Source organism: Carassius carassius, chromosome 14 (assembly GCF_963082965.1).
Source record: "Carassius carassius chromosome 14, fCarCar2.1, whole genome shotgun sequence".
NCBI lineage: Eukaryota > Metazoa > Chordata > Actinopteri > Cypriniformes > Cyprinidae > Carassius > Carassius carassius.
In genome coordinates, this window is record NC_081768.1 from 20,634,642 (window position 1) to 20,652,036 (window position 17,395).

Sequence of the window (17,395 nt, forward strand, 5' to 3'; positions counted from 1 at the left end):
TTATCTGAGAATATTGCAACACTAACCCTGACCAATGAAAAAAATAACAGCTACAGAATACAGCTGTCAGAATTAATAATTTTTTAAATGCTGTTAGTGCTTTTTTGACATCATAGAAAATGATTTCGATAAAAAGTTCAGGCCACTCGCCAAATTCGTTTATGTTATGTAAAGTGTGACAAAATTATTACATTATTTAACTATTTTACGCCACAGTTTCTGTGCATTTTAATGCATATTGATGAAGCCCCGCACATGGCATGCAGGAAAAAAATTGTAGGCTAAATCATGTGCATGACTTACTATTTCATTCCCTCGATTTATAAATTGTGCACACAATTTATAAATCGAGAGAATGAATTAGTAAATTGTGCACACGATTTACAATTTATAAATCGAGGGAACAAAATAGTAATCGTGTGCATGTTTTTGTACATCGAGGGAACTATTTATTTATTTTTTCTTGCATGTCATGTGTGGTGGGGCTTTGTATATATTTAATGCACATAATGCATATAAAATCTAAAATCATTGTTTGATATTTTTGTCACACTTTAGTTTAAGGACCAGTTCACACTATTAATTACTTACAGTACTATGACTTTTGCCTCAATAAACTCTTAATTTGCTGCTTATTAATAGTAAGGTAGTTTAGGTATGGGGTAGGATTAAGGGTTCTAAAATGTTATAAAATACTAATAAATAACAATAAATAATACTATTAATACAATATTATTAATTACTAATACTATTAATAACAAACTAATAAAACTAAACTAATAAATTAGTAACTGTACTAATAAACAGCCAATAAGCTAGAAAAAGATAATCAACAACTAGTTAAGAGGGAGAATTGGTCCTTAAAATAAAGTGTTATCGATATTTTAAAACTGAATTTACCTTTACATTTACTACTACACTTGTCATATTTAATTTTTTTACATAAGTATTTACAAATGACATTAACACATACAAAAACAATTACTTGTTTTAATATTGGTTTGGGTGGTTTGAGAAATGGTGGGAGAGCAGGACAGAATGTTGAAGAAGAAAAAAAGCTCAGACTTTATGCACGCTATATGCACGCTCTTGCATTAATATCATTATTGTTAATTATTGTGTCAACGTTAATCATGTAGTGAAAATCTGATGTTATGACAGCCCTAATCTAAACTGATTCACAATCCTAATACAAATACAGTATACAATATAATAACATGAGAATGAGCGATAGTGTAAAGGATACTAAGCACCAGGGCCACAAAGGCCAGCAGCGTCATAAAGAGGCGCAAATGACCCAAATTATATTCTCCCTGAGTCTTCGCCAGGCGGTAGGTCAGCGCAGACTGCAGACACACAAACAGCATACTGGTGGGGAAGGCTACCCCTGCTCCAACATAGTGAAGAACCTTAGCGTTATCCACCTGTGAGGAACACAGTGACAGAAAACAGTGAGCACAAATTCCCCAATCAAACTACAGACACCATTAAAAACATGTCACATACTGAGGGAGTAGTTTAGCTGGTGTGGAGGGAATCCATGGTTACCATGAAGAAACATTTCCACAAAGGAAAAACCACAAACAAACTTTCTGGAGTGCTTTTTCCTTTCTAAAAATAGCCACATCTCTTGGATTTAAAAAAAAAAAAATTCAAAATTTACTTGAATCAATGAAAGCTGGGTTAAAACTGTATACAGTAAGTCTAGGTGGATCTGGTCAGTTATAAATCAACAGTCCCGAAATTGTCATGGAACATACTGGGATACACAAGAACGTTGCTGTTTATGTAGGATTTCCATTTATATTGCTGCAAGCTATGCTGTGCTTGCTAACATATGACTGTGTGGTGTGTTTATGGTCCGAGTGCTGAAGGCAGAGAAAGAGGAGTTCACAATGCCACATCACACATCAGCAGCAGAGGGTAGCAGAACACCCACAACTACAATGAGCCCCATTAACTCCACTAGAAACCACACAAGACAAGGTCTGTAATACCTGGAAAATGTCAGTTAAAATAAATCCTTATCATGCTTTAAAGTCAATATCATGCAATAAAAAGTACTATATTATCCTTTGCTAAGTCAAAATCAAAATTATAGAAAAAACAGTGAAATATTAGCGTAATTTTTACTGTAATACACTTTAAAATGTAATTTATTCCTGTGTCGCAAAGCTGAATTTTCAGCATCATTACGCTAATCTTCAGTTTCACATGATCCTTCAGAAATCATGCTAATATGCAGATTTGGTGCGCAGTGTTGACAATGAAAATTTTGACAATTTAAAGCCTCTTAGCTAGTTAAAAGTATTAATTTCTTCCAAAACATTATTGCATTGCAATCTAGTATTGCATAGTTTAGCTGCATACAATATATGTCACTGTCTCTCCATCTATCCTTTTCAATAACTTCCCCTGTATTTTTTTATTTTACTTCTTCTTTTTTTTGACACACAAACAAAAGCCAAGTATCAAGTGTTGCAGGAGGAACTTTGGGAACCATAAATCAACTCCAGGCTTTGTCAGCGAACCACTGATTATCTCAGCAAATGATATCCTGTATGTTCCCCTAAGGCTAAGACTTCCCCTTCACTTCAGTGTCTAAATATTGAGCTGCTGTTGCCGTTGCTTACTTGCACTGTCATTATGACAAGGACATGCTCTCAGCTCTGTAATGTGCAAGGTGTGTAATGTGCATCTCAGGTTTAAGGACAACAGTTAAAGCTCTCGAAAGCTTCCTAGTCTTGTGGGAAACAAGCACAACGGATGAGACTGTGGTAATGTGACCTGTCATGGAAATACACTTTGATGCATTAATTTGCCATGATACTGACCGCTCACATTTCACCTTCAAGTGAGCAGTTAAAGGAATAGTTGAAGGGTTTAAACAGAATTGATTGAGAAAAAAAATCCATCTTTCATCAATGTGTTGTAACTTAAAACTGTCGCTTCTGGCCACAATGCAAATCCATAAACAATAATGCTTCCCCCCATTCAGTTCATCCCTTGTTGTCCACTCACATCAAAATCCACCAGCAGTGTTGGGGAGTAACTAGTTACATGTAACGGCATTACGTAATTTAATTACAAAATTATTGTAACTGTAATTAGTTACAGTTACTACGAAAAAATGAGTAATTAAATTACAGTTACTTATGAAATTTTTAACGATTACAAAGGGGATTACATTTGAATATTTACACACATCCACATACAGATTTAACTGATTTCTTTCCCAAATTGCACTGACTATTCTGAGACATACCGCCCTAATAATTTCCGGGATGCGGAAATACAGTCTGGTTCGTAGCAGTAGCGTAGCCAGGAATCACAAAGTAGGTGGGCCCAGAGAAAATCAGGTGGGCACAGCCTAAAATGCATCTGTTATCAAAATAGGCCAACACAACTACAGTAAACCTGCTTCTTGAATACACCACAGTTTAATGAGAGCACAAGCATGTATCATGTCATCATAAGCAGTGTTAAGAACATAACGATAAGCATTTCCACTGCGCGCGGCCACACCACACACACACGCGCATCTGACAGATGCAAAAAACACCATCATTAAATCAGCAGGACAGTAGTGGACAGTGTGTAAAAACAATGCTTGGTCTGGCTCAGCGGCCACATGAACCACGTTATATAACAACATTAACTAGGCAACTAGTGTACATAGTAAACGTAGATTGGCTTACTTTTGATGCGCTTATAACAGGAGACGACGGGGCTTTGAGTTGAACACTGCAATGACTTCGTTATAGTCCAAGGATTCAGTCAATTCAAAAGGGACAAAGAGTTCAGTCTATGTGTCAACATTGTTGCTCTGATACTAGTTTTTATCCGATTTACAGTGGAAAAGAAACTTTAATAAGTTGCTCTGTTTCATTTTTCATACTTAGCTAAACTTCAGTGTACCTCTGTGAAATGTGCACCACGTCGTTGTGAAGGGGGGATGGGCTGTTCGCAATCTGACGCGGGCATTTCATAATCACCATGACAACCAAACAAGAATCAAGAAACATTAAGATTTATTTTTATAGGTCAAGTATTGTGATAATTGCAACATAATTTACTCCTTCTGTTGCGAAGTGGTAACCAAAAATGTAAAATTATTTTACAAATGTATTTATTTAAAAATAAATACAAATCCATTTGCAAAAAAAACAAAAACATAACAAGGTTATTTTACTTTTATATAGGCTAATAAAAGCAAGGTTAATTTTTGTAAGGGAAAAACATGACTCGTGTACAGTATTAGGATTTTTCTATAAAGATATTGTAGTATTGTAGAGTATTGTATTGTAAAGTATAGTTTTGTTCAATCTTGAGTATTAAAGTCATGAGAGAGATAGATAACAGGGCAAAATAAAGAGACTGAAGAGAAAAAAGGAAGTGAAGGTGCAGTTCAGGAGATAACTTTTAATTATTTTGCATGTCCCCAAATTAAAGATTTAAACCTTTTTTATGGCAGGTCCATACAAAAAAATAGTTTTGTCCATGAATTTGTTTGTATGAGTTTGAATTTTCCAGTCTGAATTTTTTTCCCAGTCCTTCCCTCCTGTAAATTAATGGCAAAGACATGATTTCATTTACTACACATAGGCCTACTGAAGCTCGCAGCGTTTTCAACCTCTGCTGCCTCAATATAGGAGTACACGAGCACATAAACATAATTTCTAGAACTGCTTTGTGTCACTAAATGTGCATTTTACTTATTTTGAGAAAACTATCATCATATACAAAGAGACAGCAGTTTAAAAAAAACACCAATGTTTCAGGAGTTTATTACACAGAATACGTCACATGCTTATTAGATAACTGTATTTAAGTTGATGTATATGCTTTTATTTATTATTCTTTAATTTTCACAAATTTAGAAAAGTAATCAAAAAGTACTCAAAAGTAATTAATTACATTACTTTAATAAAGTAATTGAAAAAGTTACACCACTATTACATTTTAAACAGGGTAACTTGTAATCTGTAACCTATTACATTTCCAAAGTAACCTTCCCAACACTGTCCACCAGCATATGTGTCTACAACTGTTTTAGACAATATTTGCTTGCAAACAGTACTTGATTTGTGCATATTTCTCTCCTGTTTCAGATTAGACAATTTTATGAACGGAGGACTCATATATTACCCAGGAGCAACCGTTTGAAGTCATGTGGATCACTTGTGGATTATTGTGACGCTTTTATCAGCTGTTTGGACTCACATTCTGATGGCACCCATTCACTGCAGATGCAATGCTACATTTCTCTAAATCTTTTCTGATGAAGAAACAAGCTCATCTACATTTTAGATGGCCTGAGGGTGAGCACATTTTCAACAAATTTTTATTTTGGGGTGAACTATTCCTTTAAGATAGAGCACTATATAGAATGTCCAAGTAAGAAATCCAGACAAACACTTTGACTTTAAACTAACCACAGTAACAGACATATAAGAACAAGTTATTTTCTAAATTAGCAAGAGAGAGGAGAGTAGCTCTCACATGGACTTGCTTTAACATGTGGTTGAATGCCTGCCTTACAAAAAAACTTGTAGATCTGTTTCTCTGCCTCTCTTTTTGTGCAGAAAGTTTTAAGTACAATAAAAACATCTTTTAAGAGCTTGACAGCATTCAATAAGCTGGGCTGTCAAAACCAAATCTTATATCGGACTAATTAATTAAATTCAAGTCAGGTCTTGCTGTTTTTCAGCTTCTCAAGCTTGTCTTTAAGATGCTGTGAAAAGTTAAAAGTAGTTAAACTTTGAACTTTTTGTTCTGCTGGGCTCTATCCAGCTGTTTTCAATACATGAACATGTCCTCTGTGAACAGCTTCACTCATTCTGTGCTGTCTGCTTTCAGTAAGTGTGGTTTGGCAAGGCATGTTGCTTGTAGTAGCAGTAAAAGTAGACTTTGCAAAAGCATAAAAGTGATATTTTAAGCTTGGTTAGCACAGACAGCACCAAAAAAAGAGTCAATGGCCATGATTAACTGCATACATTTTTTAAAACTTATCATTTTTTGAGTTCAATTGAGTGGCCTAAAAACTGAGTTATGGGATTTGCAATAGGTATTTTATTTATCATGACCATGTGTATCTTTTCCTGTACTCTGGGAATGCAGAAAAAAAGACCATCACAGGCTGGCAGAAGGTATCTACAGTTTGCTTTGGCAGCCAGTAGCTGTCAGACCATCAGGACCAAGACCAAGTGAGAAACTCTGTGGACAGAAGACGCAAATACACACACTTAAACAGCCAAGCACAGGAAGAGCCCCATGCTTCATTTATTCAGGATGATTCATCCAGTCCAATTCTGACCAAGGAACACGCGTTTGGCTGTAGTTAAATGTTTATAGCGGACCACACAAGCACGCACATAAGCATAAACATTCACACTCAAGTATAAAACATGCACATTTGCTCACAGTTTCTTTCCTCAGGCAATCCATCTTTTGAACACTTGACAATAATTGTGGAACACACAACACTATTTATACACTTATACATTTATTTATCTAACACACATAGTTTACATTTCGAATTTGCACATAATATACCCGAACATACTAAATTGTCGATTGTACTACCTGTACATACTGTCAATTCGTATATTGTTATCCCTATTTATTTATTTGTTTTATTTTTATTCTTTTATTATCTGAGTTTTTTGTCTTGTAACTGTCCTTATGTTAAACTGTGGAAGCTTCTGTCACAAAAACAAATGCCTCGTACGTGTAAACCCTAGTGGTAGACCAATATGTGTTTTTTGACAGCCAAAGCCGATATCTTGGAAAGCAGGGGGCCGATAGCCGATATAAAGCTGATATGATTTTTAAAATTATTATTAATATTTAAGAAATTTGAAATAATTTGACTGGATTAAAAAGTAAATGTGTAAAAGAAACATGCTTATACTTTAGATGACTAAATAAATAAATATTTAATACAAATATAATTAAAAAGAAAGTAAACACTGTAACAAACAGGTCACTCAGTATTCTGAGAAGTTTGTGTGCACTGTGAATCATATTTTTCAAATAAAGCCAGGGTAACTAATAGGCCTAATAAAAAAAAAGCAATCATTACAGTACTTTCTGTATACATTAATTTCTTTGTTCAACCATTCTATCTGATTATTAAACAGATTTCTATCTGTATTAGACAGAACTGTTAATGACGACGATGAACAAGACAGAGAGATAAATAAAAGTCAAGACACGGCGTCAAAATAACACATCGGCCAAGCAGAAAAACTTATCAGCCAATGGCGATATTTGAAAAATGCCAAATGTCAGCCTGTATATCGGCCTTGGAGATATATCGGTCGACCACTAGTAAACACACCTGCCAATAAAGCTATTGTGAACTGAGCTATTGCTCAGTTCTTGTGCCAGATTGTTCAGGTTTAAAGTTGCGGTATAAGTAGTGATTAATCCTTTCTTCCGCATTGTGTCCTACATCAGGTGTACCAGTCAGCGCAACAAACTAAATTTTGTTTTAGTAGCATAATTCAACAAACGGTCAAAACAAATAAGGGGAAGCGAATCACAGACCTGATTTCTCATAAGAATCGTGAAACCTGCCCGGAAAAAAAAATAGATAATATGCACAGTAAATTTCACCAAGGTTATGCGAGTAAAACACTATTAAATTTGGATGGGCCTAAAAGTACATCTGCAAAAAAAAAAAAAAAATAGTCTCATTTGAATAGAGCTTTGGCTTATTAGGAAACGCCAGGCAAGCTAAAACAGGTCTGCTGGAGTGCCCGCACACCTGTACCTATCTAAACGGGACACACTCCAAAAAGCTTTGTTCTTCCCAGAATTGTTCCGTGGAACTGCACCACAGCATTCTAAAACCAAAACTTGAATTCCAAGAACATCAGGACTATCAAGTTATTTCAAATTTCGGATAGTTAAACAGCACAGCCAGAGTTACATAACGTGACTTCTCCTTTTCCTGATGGTAATAATGAGAGTCTGCCTGCGCCCTTGTCATTCAACACCGCAGCGGTGGAATGCTCCAGAAGGGCAGGCAGGCCTGCTGAGGAAGTGCAGATGTGGCGTTCGGGCCACGTGCTCGCCTCTCCTGCCTGTCAGATCATGGTAGCTCTGTACTCTGTACATACAGCACATGGTACGTCGTGACTCATTCACCCACATTTCCAGTTAACTTCCCTCCATTTCAAAGAAAACAGGAAGGATGGAGTAATCTATCCAAAAGATGTTTCGGGATTGAACTTTGGTGATGGGAATGGGATAAGTCTAAATTTCAGTTGTCTTAAATAAAGCAATTAAAAACTAATTACTGAAAGGCTGGACTGTACTGTAATCAAGACAATTCAATCATCTGCAGTTAAAGTCATGAACACGATTCATTGGTGCATGTCTGCACGATATTCTACAGAAAACATGTTTGTAAAAATACGATACTCTCTAAAACAATTATTCTTTTTGGGCAAAATCACCATGCCAGCTTGGCTTTCAACGTCTTCCCTCCAAGCCTCTGGATCTATTTGAACATTTTCAATCAATTCCCGATGGATAGAATCAAGACCCATACTACACATTTGTCTTGTTAAATATTCCATTCACCTGGAGAGTCCACTTAAATATTCCATTCACTCACAATAGAGAGTCTCTGCAGTGCAAAAGTGGGCGTTTATCACCTTGTGGGTGTTTCTAAATCATGCAATCTAAATGATCCCCCTTACCCAACCCCAACCCTAAACCTAACGTCACTATGACATCAACCAATCAGGTATCATTGTGTAAAAACACCCTAATCTGGTAACTCCCATTACTTTCCTGCAGAGACCTATACTTGAAAATAGAAGCAGGACATTTTGGGTTTGTTACTTAAAATAATAACATACATAAGTTACATCACAACTATGAACCATGATTTGCTAGAGACCATCTGATCTAACAAACATCTGTGGGGCGCAGGATGAGTTATCAATATTTTTGTTCTGTTTTTCCCAGGAGAGGAAGAATATACATTTAAACGTACTGTTCAAGTCTGGGGTCGGTAAGATATTTTTCTGCACATTAAATAAATAAAGTGACAGTTAAGACATATATAATGTTACAAAAGATCTATATTTTAAATAAGTGCTGTTCTTTTAAACATTCTATTCATTCAAGGATTCTGAAAAATGTGAAAAATGCCACACAACTGTTTTCAACATTGATAATAATAAGAAATATTTCTTGAGCAAATCAGCATATAAGTATGATTTCTGATGGATCATGTGTCACTAAAGAGTAATGATACTGAAAATTAAAGGGATAGTTCACTTTCAAATTAAATTTTGATATGCTTTAGCTTACCTTAAGGGCATCCAAGATGTAGGTGTCTTTGTTTCCGCAGTAGTTTCCATTTTGATATTTTTAGGTCAAACCGTTCTTGTCTGTGACTCACATAATGCACGTCTATGGTCACCACCTCAAAGAGCATGCAAAAGTCCAAATTAAACAATTCTTCATCGTAAGTACACATTGATGACCTAAGACACGAAACGAACGGTTTGTGTGAGAAAACGAACAGTATTTATATCGTTTTTACCTCTTGTACACAACCACGTCCAAGTGATCTGAGGGCGCTCGCACTTTTCCTGTTGTGTGACGTGTGCGCGCTCTGGCTTAGTCTGCACAAGCGCCGGAAGTGAAAAATGTGTTCACTGTTCAATGTTTACACAGAGATTTTGGAAGTGTTACCTTTCACTGTGAATATCTAAACATATGTTTGTGTTCCTGTAGCTCAATTGGTAGAGCATTGCACTATCAAGTGCAATGTTGGGGGTTCGATTCCCCGGGAACACATGATAGGTAAAAATTGATAGCCTGAATGCACTGTAAGTCGCTTTGGATAAAAGCATCTGCTAAATGCATGAATTTAATTTTAATTTAATTTAGACGTATAGGAAATCGCAAAGGAAGACGATTTCGATATATTTTTTTCACAACCATATTTATTTCAACCAGAATACACAGATCAAGAATTCAGAGTGATGGAGGAAGCATCCGCTGCAGCAGCACGTCTTCAAGCCTCAAAGAGACAGAGATCTCTTCAAAATTGGTGGTGTTCTTGTAGCAAGTGTTGTGAGATGCCAACAGAAGTGGAGAGCATATGTTGTCACGAATGGAACATAGCAATGCCACAACTACAAGATGACGACAAGGACATTGACAGTATCCCATCACACACCTGCCAGACTGAAGATCCTGAGTTTTCTCCGCTGTTGAGCCGCAGCGTTTTGCACATTGTGTTTAGTTTGCCACGTATAATCTGGAGGCGACGTCCAGTGGCAGAGGGACCCAATGGCACGCTGTCAACAGAGTGAGTAATGTGTTGTTTTTTTATTGTAGTCGCAACGATTATAGGATGCATTATAAACCAATTAATTAATTACAATTACTGCATTATATTTCAGGCAGTGCAGATTGGTGGTGTATCGTGTGGTAAACAGTAAACAATAAGTGAGGTACATGCGCGAGAGATCACCTCCGGCAGTACACGTCACACACCAGGAAGCGCGAGCGCCCTCAGATCAGTTGGACGTAGTTGTGTACAAGAGGTAAAAACGATATAAATACTGTTTGTTTTCTCACACAAACTGTTCATTTCGTGTCTTAGGTCATCAATGTGTACTTACGATGGGGAGTTGTTTAATTTGGACTTCTCTGTGCATGCTCTTTGAGGTGGTGACCATAGACCTCCATTATTTGAGTCACAGAAAAGAACGTTTTGACCTAAAAATATCAAAATGGAAACTACTGCATTGCAAAGACACCTACATCTTGGATGCCCTTGAGGTAAGCTAAAACATACCAAAATTTAATTTGAAAGTGAACTATCCCTTTAAGCTTTGCCATCAGAGAAATAAGTTTCATTTTATAAGAGGTCATTGTACTATAAAAACATCCTTTAAGTTTCAGAACTCAAAACTTTCTTGTTACTCTAAAAAAGCTTATATTGAAGCCAGTCTGCCAAAACAACAGGTTGTGGAAATGTACTATTTTATGATGTAAAAGTGTGGCTAAACACCGCCACCACAGAAGAAGATCAACACCTGCTTCATCACTGCCTGTTTAGACACTGTGCAGTGCCAAGCTGTAGAAACACAGACTTTGCACTGCCTTCCTTCTGATCGCAATACTAGGAAAATTCATTTTATTTTTTATTAAATGCCAGATGCGTCAGTAAGAACTTGGTTCTTTATTTACTTTATTTTACTGTGAATTTGTTTACAAACCAGGCACAATTCAATGCAGGATTTTTATAAAAAGACTATGCTTTGTAACTGTTTTTATTACGTGGTCACTATTGCTTTGTCCGTTATTACAGATCGTTTGATATGTACTGAGTATTTATGTGTTTTTAACCTAAATCACACCAGCATCCATCTATGAATGATGTAAGCTGTCAAACATACACCTCTATTAGCCAATCACAGCAGTGGGCATTTACTTCTGAGTCTACAATCCAACACACATATTCAAACTGAGCGTTCTGATGAGGGGGGTCAAAACAGGACAGAAAATACTCTATTACTTATACATTTTGATGTTTGTTAATGTAAAAATCTTGATAACATTATAACGGTACCTCAGAGAACAGTACAAATTAATTAAAAAGGCAGTTCACTGCCCTTTTAACACGTTTTCTCTACAATCCACTGCAACAGCTTTTACTCTGAAGTCAAGGGAGTTTTATTTGGCAAACAGCATCCCTGTTGCTTTTCAGCTCATTTAAATGAAAGCCTGACTGGATCACAATGTGGCAGGCAGTGGGCAGGAACGTACTGTACACGTTTTCCTTGCACAAACAGAGGAGGAGGGAGGGACTTCAAGAGCAGACAGCTTTTTTAACAGCTCCAGACTACAGATGGAGGAAAACAGTAGAGCGGAATGAAAAAAGTGGGCTGGCAAATGTGACCTAATGGACTGCAGTCTTCACATGTGCGACCCAAATATGGATCTCTCTGCTCAGTATACACTGTTGCACTCAACACAGCACGGGTGGTCCCATATCATCATAATGACCTAACGTGAGGCATTAAAGCTATGTTTCCTGCTGGAAAGTCTGGGTTAAACCAGCATGACTTTCCATGATTTGTTTCATGATGGAGATGCTGCTCAGATATCATGATCTTTCTGGTGAAGTTGGTAGAGGTGGTTAAAGGTTAGCTCACCCCAAAATTTTAATTCTATCATCATTTACTCAACCTCATGTTGTTCCAAGACTTTCCATCATCCTCCAAAAACAAATGCAAATAATTATAAAAACACTTGTCCATCTATTCAAAGTCTATGCAACCTAAATGTTGAAGTTTAAAAAAGGTCATAAAGAGATCTTAAAGTAACCAATATGTATGAGCATGAATCAGTTAGGTTCTTGCACATCAAGCAAGTACAGTTGAGCTTTCATTTACCATACTGGATGTGCTCGATTTGTGCAGTAATGAACACTTATACAGTATGTGAATCAAAGCCTAAACTACAACAGTTTATCATATACAACAATTATGTTTCTTAAGTAGAATTAAATTCCACTCAAATAGTGTGGATGTCTTTTATGATCTCATTAACTTTTTAAAACATCAGTGTATTGATGGAAGCCTTTCAACAGAGTGAAAGAAATCTCTAAAGGTTTAATTAAAAATGCCTTAAAGGGGTCATATGATGCTTCTTTAAATACACATTATTTTGTTTATTTGGAAACATGCTTTAATGTTAAAAAAACACATTATTTTTCAAATACTGTACATCATTGTAGGTCTTCTATGCCCCGTCTTTCTCAAACACATTGTTTTCTACAAAGTCCTTCTGACAAGCGCAGTCTGCTCTGATTAGCCAACTGACCCAGTGCATTGTGATTGGCCGAACACTGCAAGCACTCGTTGGAAATGTAACGCCCCTTTCCATAATCGCAAGCTTCCTCTTTCAAAATAAATGTAAAGACAGTTAATAATGTCCTTAGTTTCACCATCAGTTCAAGCCCGAAAGAGGAACAGTCGTGTTACAGACACAGTGATGAAGCTCTTATGTGTTTGTAAATAACAAAACATACTTACAGTACAGTAGCTGATTCAGAAGCGCCAGATTGTTGTTGCAAAGTCAGAATTACCTCCTGTCCAACATTGCTGTTCTGTTGTAAGTGATCTTAAAGATTCCTAAATGCATCTACTTCCAGAAGGCCATATAAAGCCCTTTTGCTTACTCCTAGATACACACAGCATCTCCCTGACATGGATGCTTCAACACTTAACTTCGGTTACTGAAACCACGCCAGGACGTAACAAACAAATTGGACTGAGCTTAAAGAAATGCAAGGGAGTAGCTTTGCTTGATTTCAAAACATTTCAAATATGCATGGGAGCAGAACCATAACAACTCCTAAGTCAACAACAAAATTTCTGATGAGATTAAGTTCATTATGCTGCAAGGATGAAGGTTCAGGCCTCTTTTTTAACACCTGCCTATGAAAGTTAATAAGACATTAATATAACCCGCTTCAGTGAGGGATGGAAAAACAAGTCTGAACCTGTGCTCCTACACATAAGGTTATGCATTACTTTTGATGCAGAACACAGTTAAGATGCAGGTGCTTATATTATCAAGAGAAAGGTTTGTCTCTCCCCTTCTGTCTCTATGGTAACCGGCCCATAAAAACCTGCGTTGCCCCCATTGGCCGACCTCCCCATATCACTAGCAGTCTGGGCACTCAGCCAAACGTCCAAACATTTCAACCTGCAAAGACACTGTCGCCAAGGGCTCACGCCAATTCATGAACAAAGGTAAAGGATGTTGTTTTCAAAGGACTTGGAGGAGCATGTGGGTCTGCATGAGGGGCTTTATGGAGTCTGCTGTTTATTGTTCATCTAAACACACTGGAGGATGATCCAGGGTAGAACGGGAGTAAAGTATAACTCAAGCATGGATGACAAAGCTGTTCTCAAGATATATCTAACAGTTAAACTCTAACCCAAACACCGATATATAAACATGCACACAACTGGCCACTAAGATACACTCACAAACATAAGCATGCATAAAGACCTGGGAGCCAAATGTTTAGACACACAGGATTGAATTTGGGTTATACCATTATGTTAAAATATGTCGATGCTAAAAAAAGACAAAAAAAAAAAGCAGCATAAAAAATACAATATGTATGCGTGTGTGTATATATACATATTTAATTCATTTATTAAATTATAATATTTCAGTGACTATTTTTTAGCCTTTACACACACATACAGTACAGACCAAAAGTTTGGACACACCTTCTCATTCAAAGAGTTTTCTTTATTTTCATGACTATGAAAATTGTAGATTCACACTGAAGGCATCAAAACTATGAATTAACACATATGGAATTATATACATAACAAAAAAAGTGTGAAACAACTCAAAAAATATGTCATATTCTAGGTTTTTCAAAGTAGCCACCTTTTGCTTTGATTACTGCTTTACACACTCTTGGCATTCTCTTGATGAGCTTCAAGAGGTAGTCACCTGAAATGGTCTTCCAACAGTCTTGAAGGAGTTCCCCGAGAGATGCTTAGCACTTGTTGGCCCTTTTGCCTTCAGTCTGCGGTCCAGCTCACCTCTAAACCATCTTGGTTGGGTTCAGGTCCGGTGACTGTGGAGGCCAGGTCATATGGCGCAGCACCCCATCACTCTCCTTTTTGGTCAAATAGCCCTTACACAGCCTGGAGGTGTGTTTGGGGTCATTGTCCTGTTGAAAAATAAATGATGGTCCATCTAAACGCAAACCGGATGGAATAGCATGCCGCTGCAAGATGCTGTGGTAGCCATGCTGGTTCAGTATGCCTTCAATTTTGAATAAATCCCCAACAGTGTCACCAGCAAAGCACCCCCACACCTCCTCCTCCATGCTTCACGGTGGGAACCAGGCATGTAGAGTCAATCCGTTCACCTTTTCTGCGTCGCACAAAGACACGGTGGTTGGAACCAAAGATCTCAAAATTGGACTCATCAGACCAAAGCACAGATTTCCACTGGTCTAATGTCCATTCCTTGTGTTCTTTAGCCCAAACAAGTCTCTTCTGCTTGTTGCCTTTCTTTAGCAGTGGTTTCCTAGCAGATATTCTACCATGAAGGCCTGATTCACACAGTCTCCTCTTAACAGTTGTTCTAAAGATGTGTCTGCTGCTAGAACTCCGTGGGCCATTGACCTGGTCTTTAATCTGAGCTGCTGTTAACCTGCGATTTCTGAGGCTGGTGACTTGGATGAACTTATCCTCCGCAGCAGAGGTGACTCTTGGTCTTCCTTTCCTGGGGCGGTCCGCATGTGAGCCAGTTTCTTTGTAGCGCTTGATGGTTTTTGTGACTGCACTTGGGGACACTTTCAAAGTTTTCCCAATTTTTCGGACTGACTGATCTTCATTTCTTAAAGTAATGATGGCCACTCGTTTTCCTGTACTTAGCTGCTTTTTCTTGCCATAATACAAATTGTAACAGTCTATTCAGTAGGACTATCAGCTGTGTATCCACCTGACTTCTGCACAACACAACTGATGGTCCCAACCCCATTTATAAGGCAAGAAATCACACTTAATAAACCTGACAGGGCACACCTGTGAAGTGAAAACCATTTCAGGTGACTACCTCTTGAAGCTCATCAAGAGAATGCCACGAGTGTACAAAGCAGTAATCGAAGCAAAAGGTGGCTACTTTGAAGAACCTACAATAGGACATATTTTCAGTTGTTTCACACTTTTTTTGTTATGTATATAATTCCACATGTGTTAATTCATAGTTTTGATGCCTTCAGTGTGACTCTACAATTTTCATAGTCATGAAAATAAAGAAAACTCTTTGAATGAGAAGGTGTGTCCAAACTTTTGGTCTGTACTATATATATATATATATATATATATATATATTGTTTTTTTTTTCTTATAAATCAACAGCTCTACAACAGGTCATAACAGTGATTTAGCAGGAAACCACTGCGCATTAATAAGAGCCCGAAGCCTATGAGAGTGCATTTCCTCTCCTGCTGTCAAATGTTCAACCTGAAGACCCTGGAGAAATCTTCCTGTGCTGACTTGGAGCAGTTTTTGGACACAGTAAGTAAGGTTTATGCAAACTGTACCTGGAAGTTGCCGACCATGATGAGTCCTGCAGCACAGATCCAGCCGGTGGAGAGACTTGCTGTGTTTAACACACAGTTCTGGTGCTTCTCTATCACATGGGCATAGTGTAGCAACACTATCACCATCACTGAGAGTGGGAAGAGGACAAAAAAGATTTTATAAAGAAACATAATAATCAAACAGTTGCTTTACCAACAACTGATAAGCACAAATTTAAAAGACACTGAATGTGAGTTTTTAAAGTGATAGTTGATCTAAAATGAAAATTCTGTAATTATTTACTCAACCTCATATCATTCCAAACCTTTAAGACCTTCATTCATCTTCGGAGCACAAATTAAGATATTTTTTATAGTCTTACAGCTTTGGAACGATACACAATTAATGACAGAATTGTCATTTTTGGGTGAATTAAACATTTAAACAAAAATTACATAAAAATCTATGCAAAACTCCTGAAGAAAAGCAGCCACAATGTGACATTGAAATATAAAACAGTTTGTGCATATCATCTGGACAATCTCCAGCAGTCACTAAGACGTACCTTGTCAAAAACAACATTTTGCAGTTTTGCAACATTTAGATTTCTGAAGTATGTGAGTTCATATTTGCAGTCATATTTGGCAAGATACTGTTAACCAAAGTTCATTCAAGGTATACAGTGTTACCTGTATAAACAGGTTTCAAAATGTAACACTCAATAAGTGCCAAATGAAAGTACAAATTGGCTTTGGTGAGTAGAAACATGAGAGTAAGTGATGTATGCTATCCATAACAATCGGACAAATCTGTTGTGACATGCGCCCTCATCTTCTAATGATTTCAACTTCTCATTGGGAAATCTTCCACTGACGTACACAAGAGGATATATATAAATCATATCTAAATGTTGTTCTCCAGAAGTAGTGACACTTATTATTTTTTTATGAACAAAAACAGGTAAATAGACCAGTTATCATAATATAGCCTATATCAACCTGTCCATTATCCAAATCACTTGTCCTCTGTACTGTCACAGAGATGCTAGAGCCTATATAGCCTATTTACTTTATAATAATATAACTTTATATATATATTTGACATTTTAAAAGTCTATTATGCTCACAAAGGATGCATTTTGTTTGATCAAAAATACAGTAATTTTTTTTAAATATTATAACTATTTGAAGAAACTGTTATACATTGTAATATATTTTAAAATGATATTTATACCTGTGATGCAAAGCTGAATTTTCAGCATCATTACTCCAGTCTGATTTGCTGCTCAG

General features: G+C 36.9%; 1 protein-coding gene across 1 annotated transcript in view; it reads right to left on the reverse strand.

The window, feature by feature from the left end:
- Positions 1–1,119: 1,119 nt before the first annotated feature.
- LOC132156598 (transmembrane protein 150A-like) overlaps positions 1,120–17,395 on the reverse strand; it is a 33,549-nt gene continuing 17,273 nt past the window's right edge. The window contains exons 6-7 of the mRNA XM_059565545.1: positions 16,127–16,254; positions 1,120–1,424 (exon numbers count right to left, since the gene is read on the reverse strand). Of these exons, the coding sequence (XP_059421528.1) occupies positions 1,179–1,424; positions 16,127–16,254 (374 nt within the window). The 3' untranslated portion in view covers positions 1,120–1,178. The remainder of the gene's footprint in view (positions 1,425–16,126; positions 16,255–17,395) is intronic.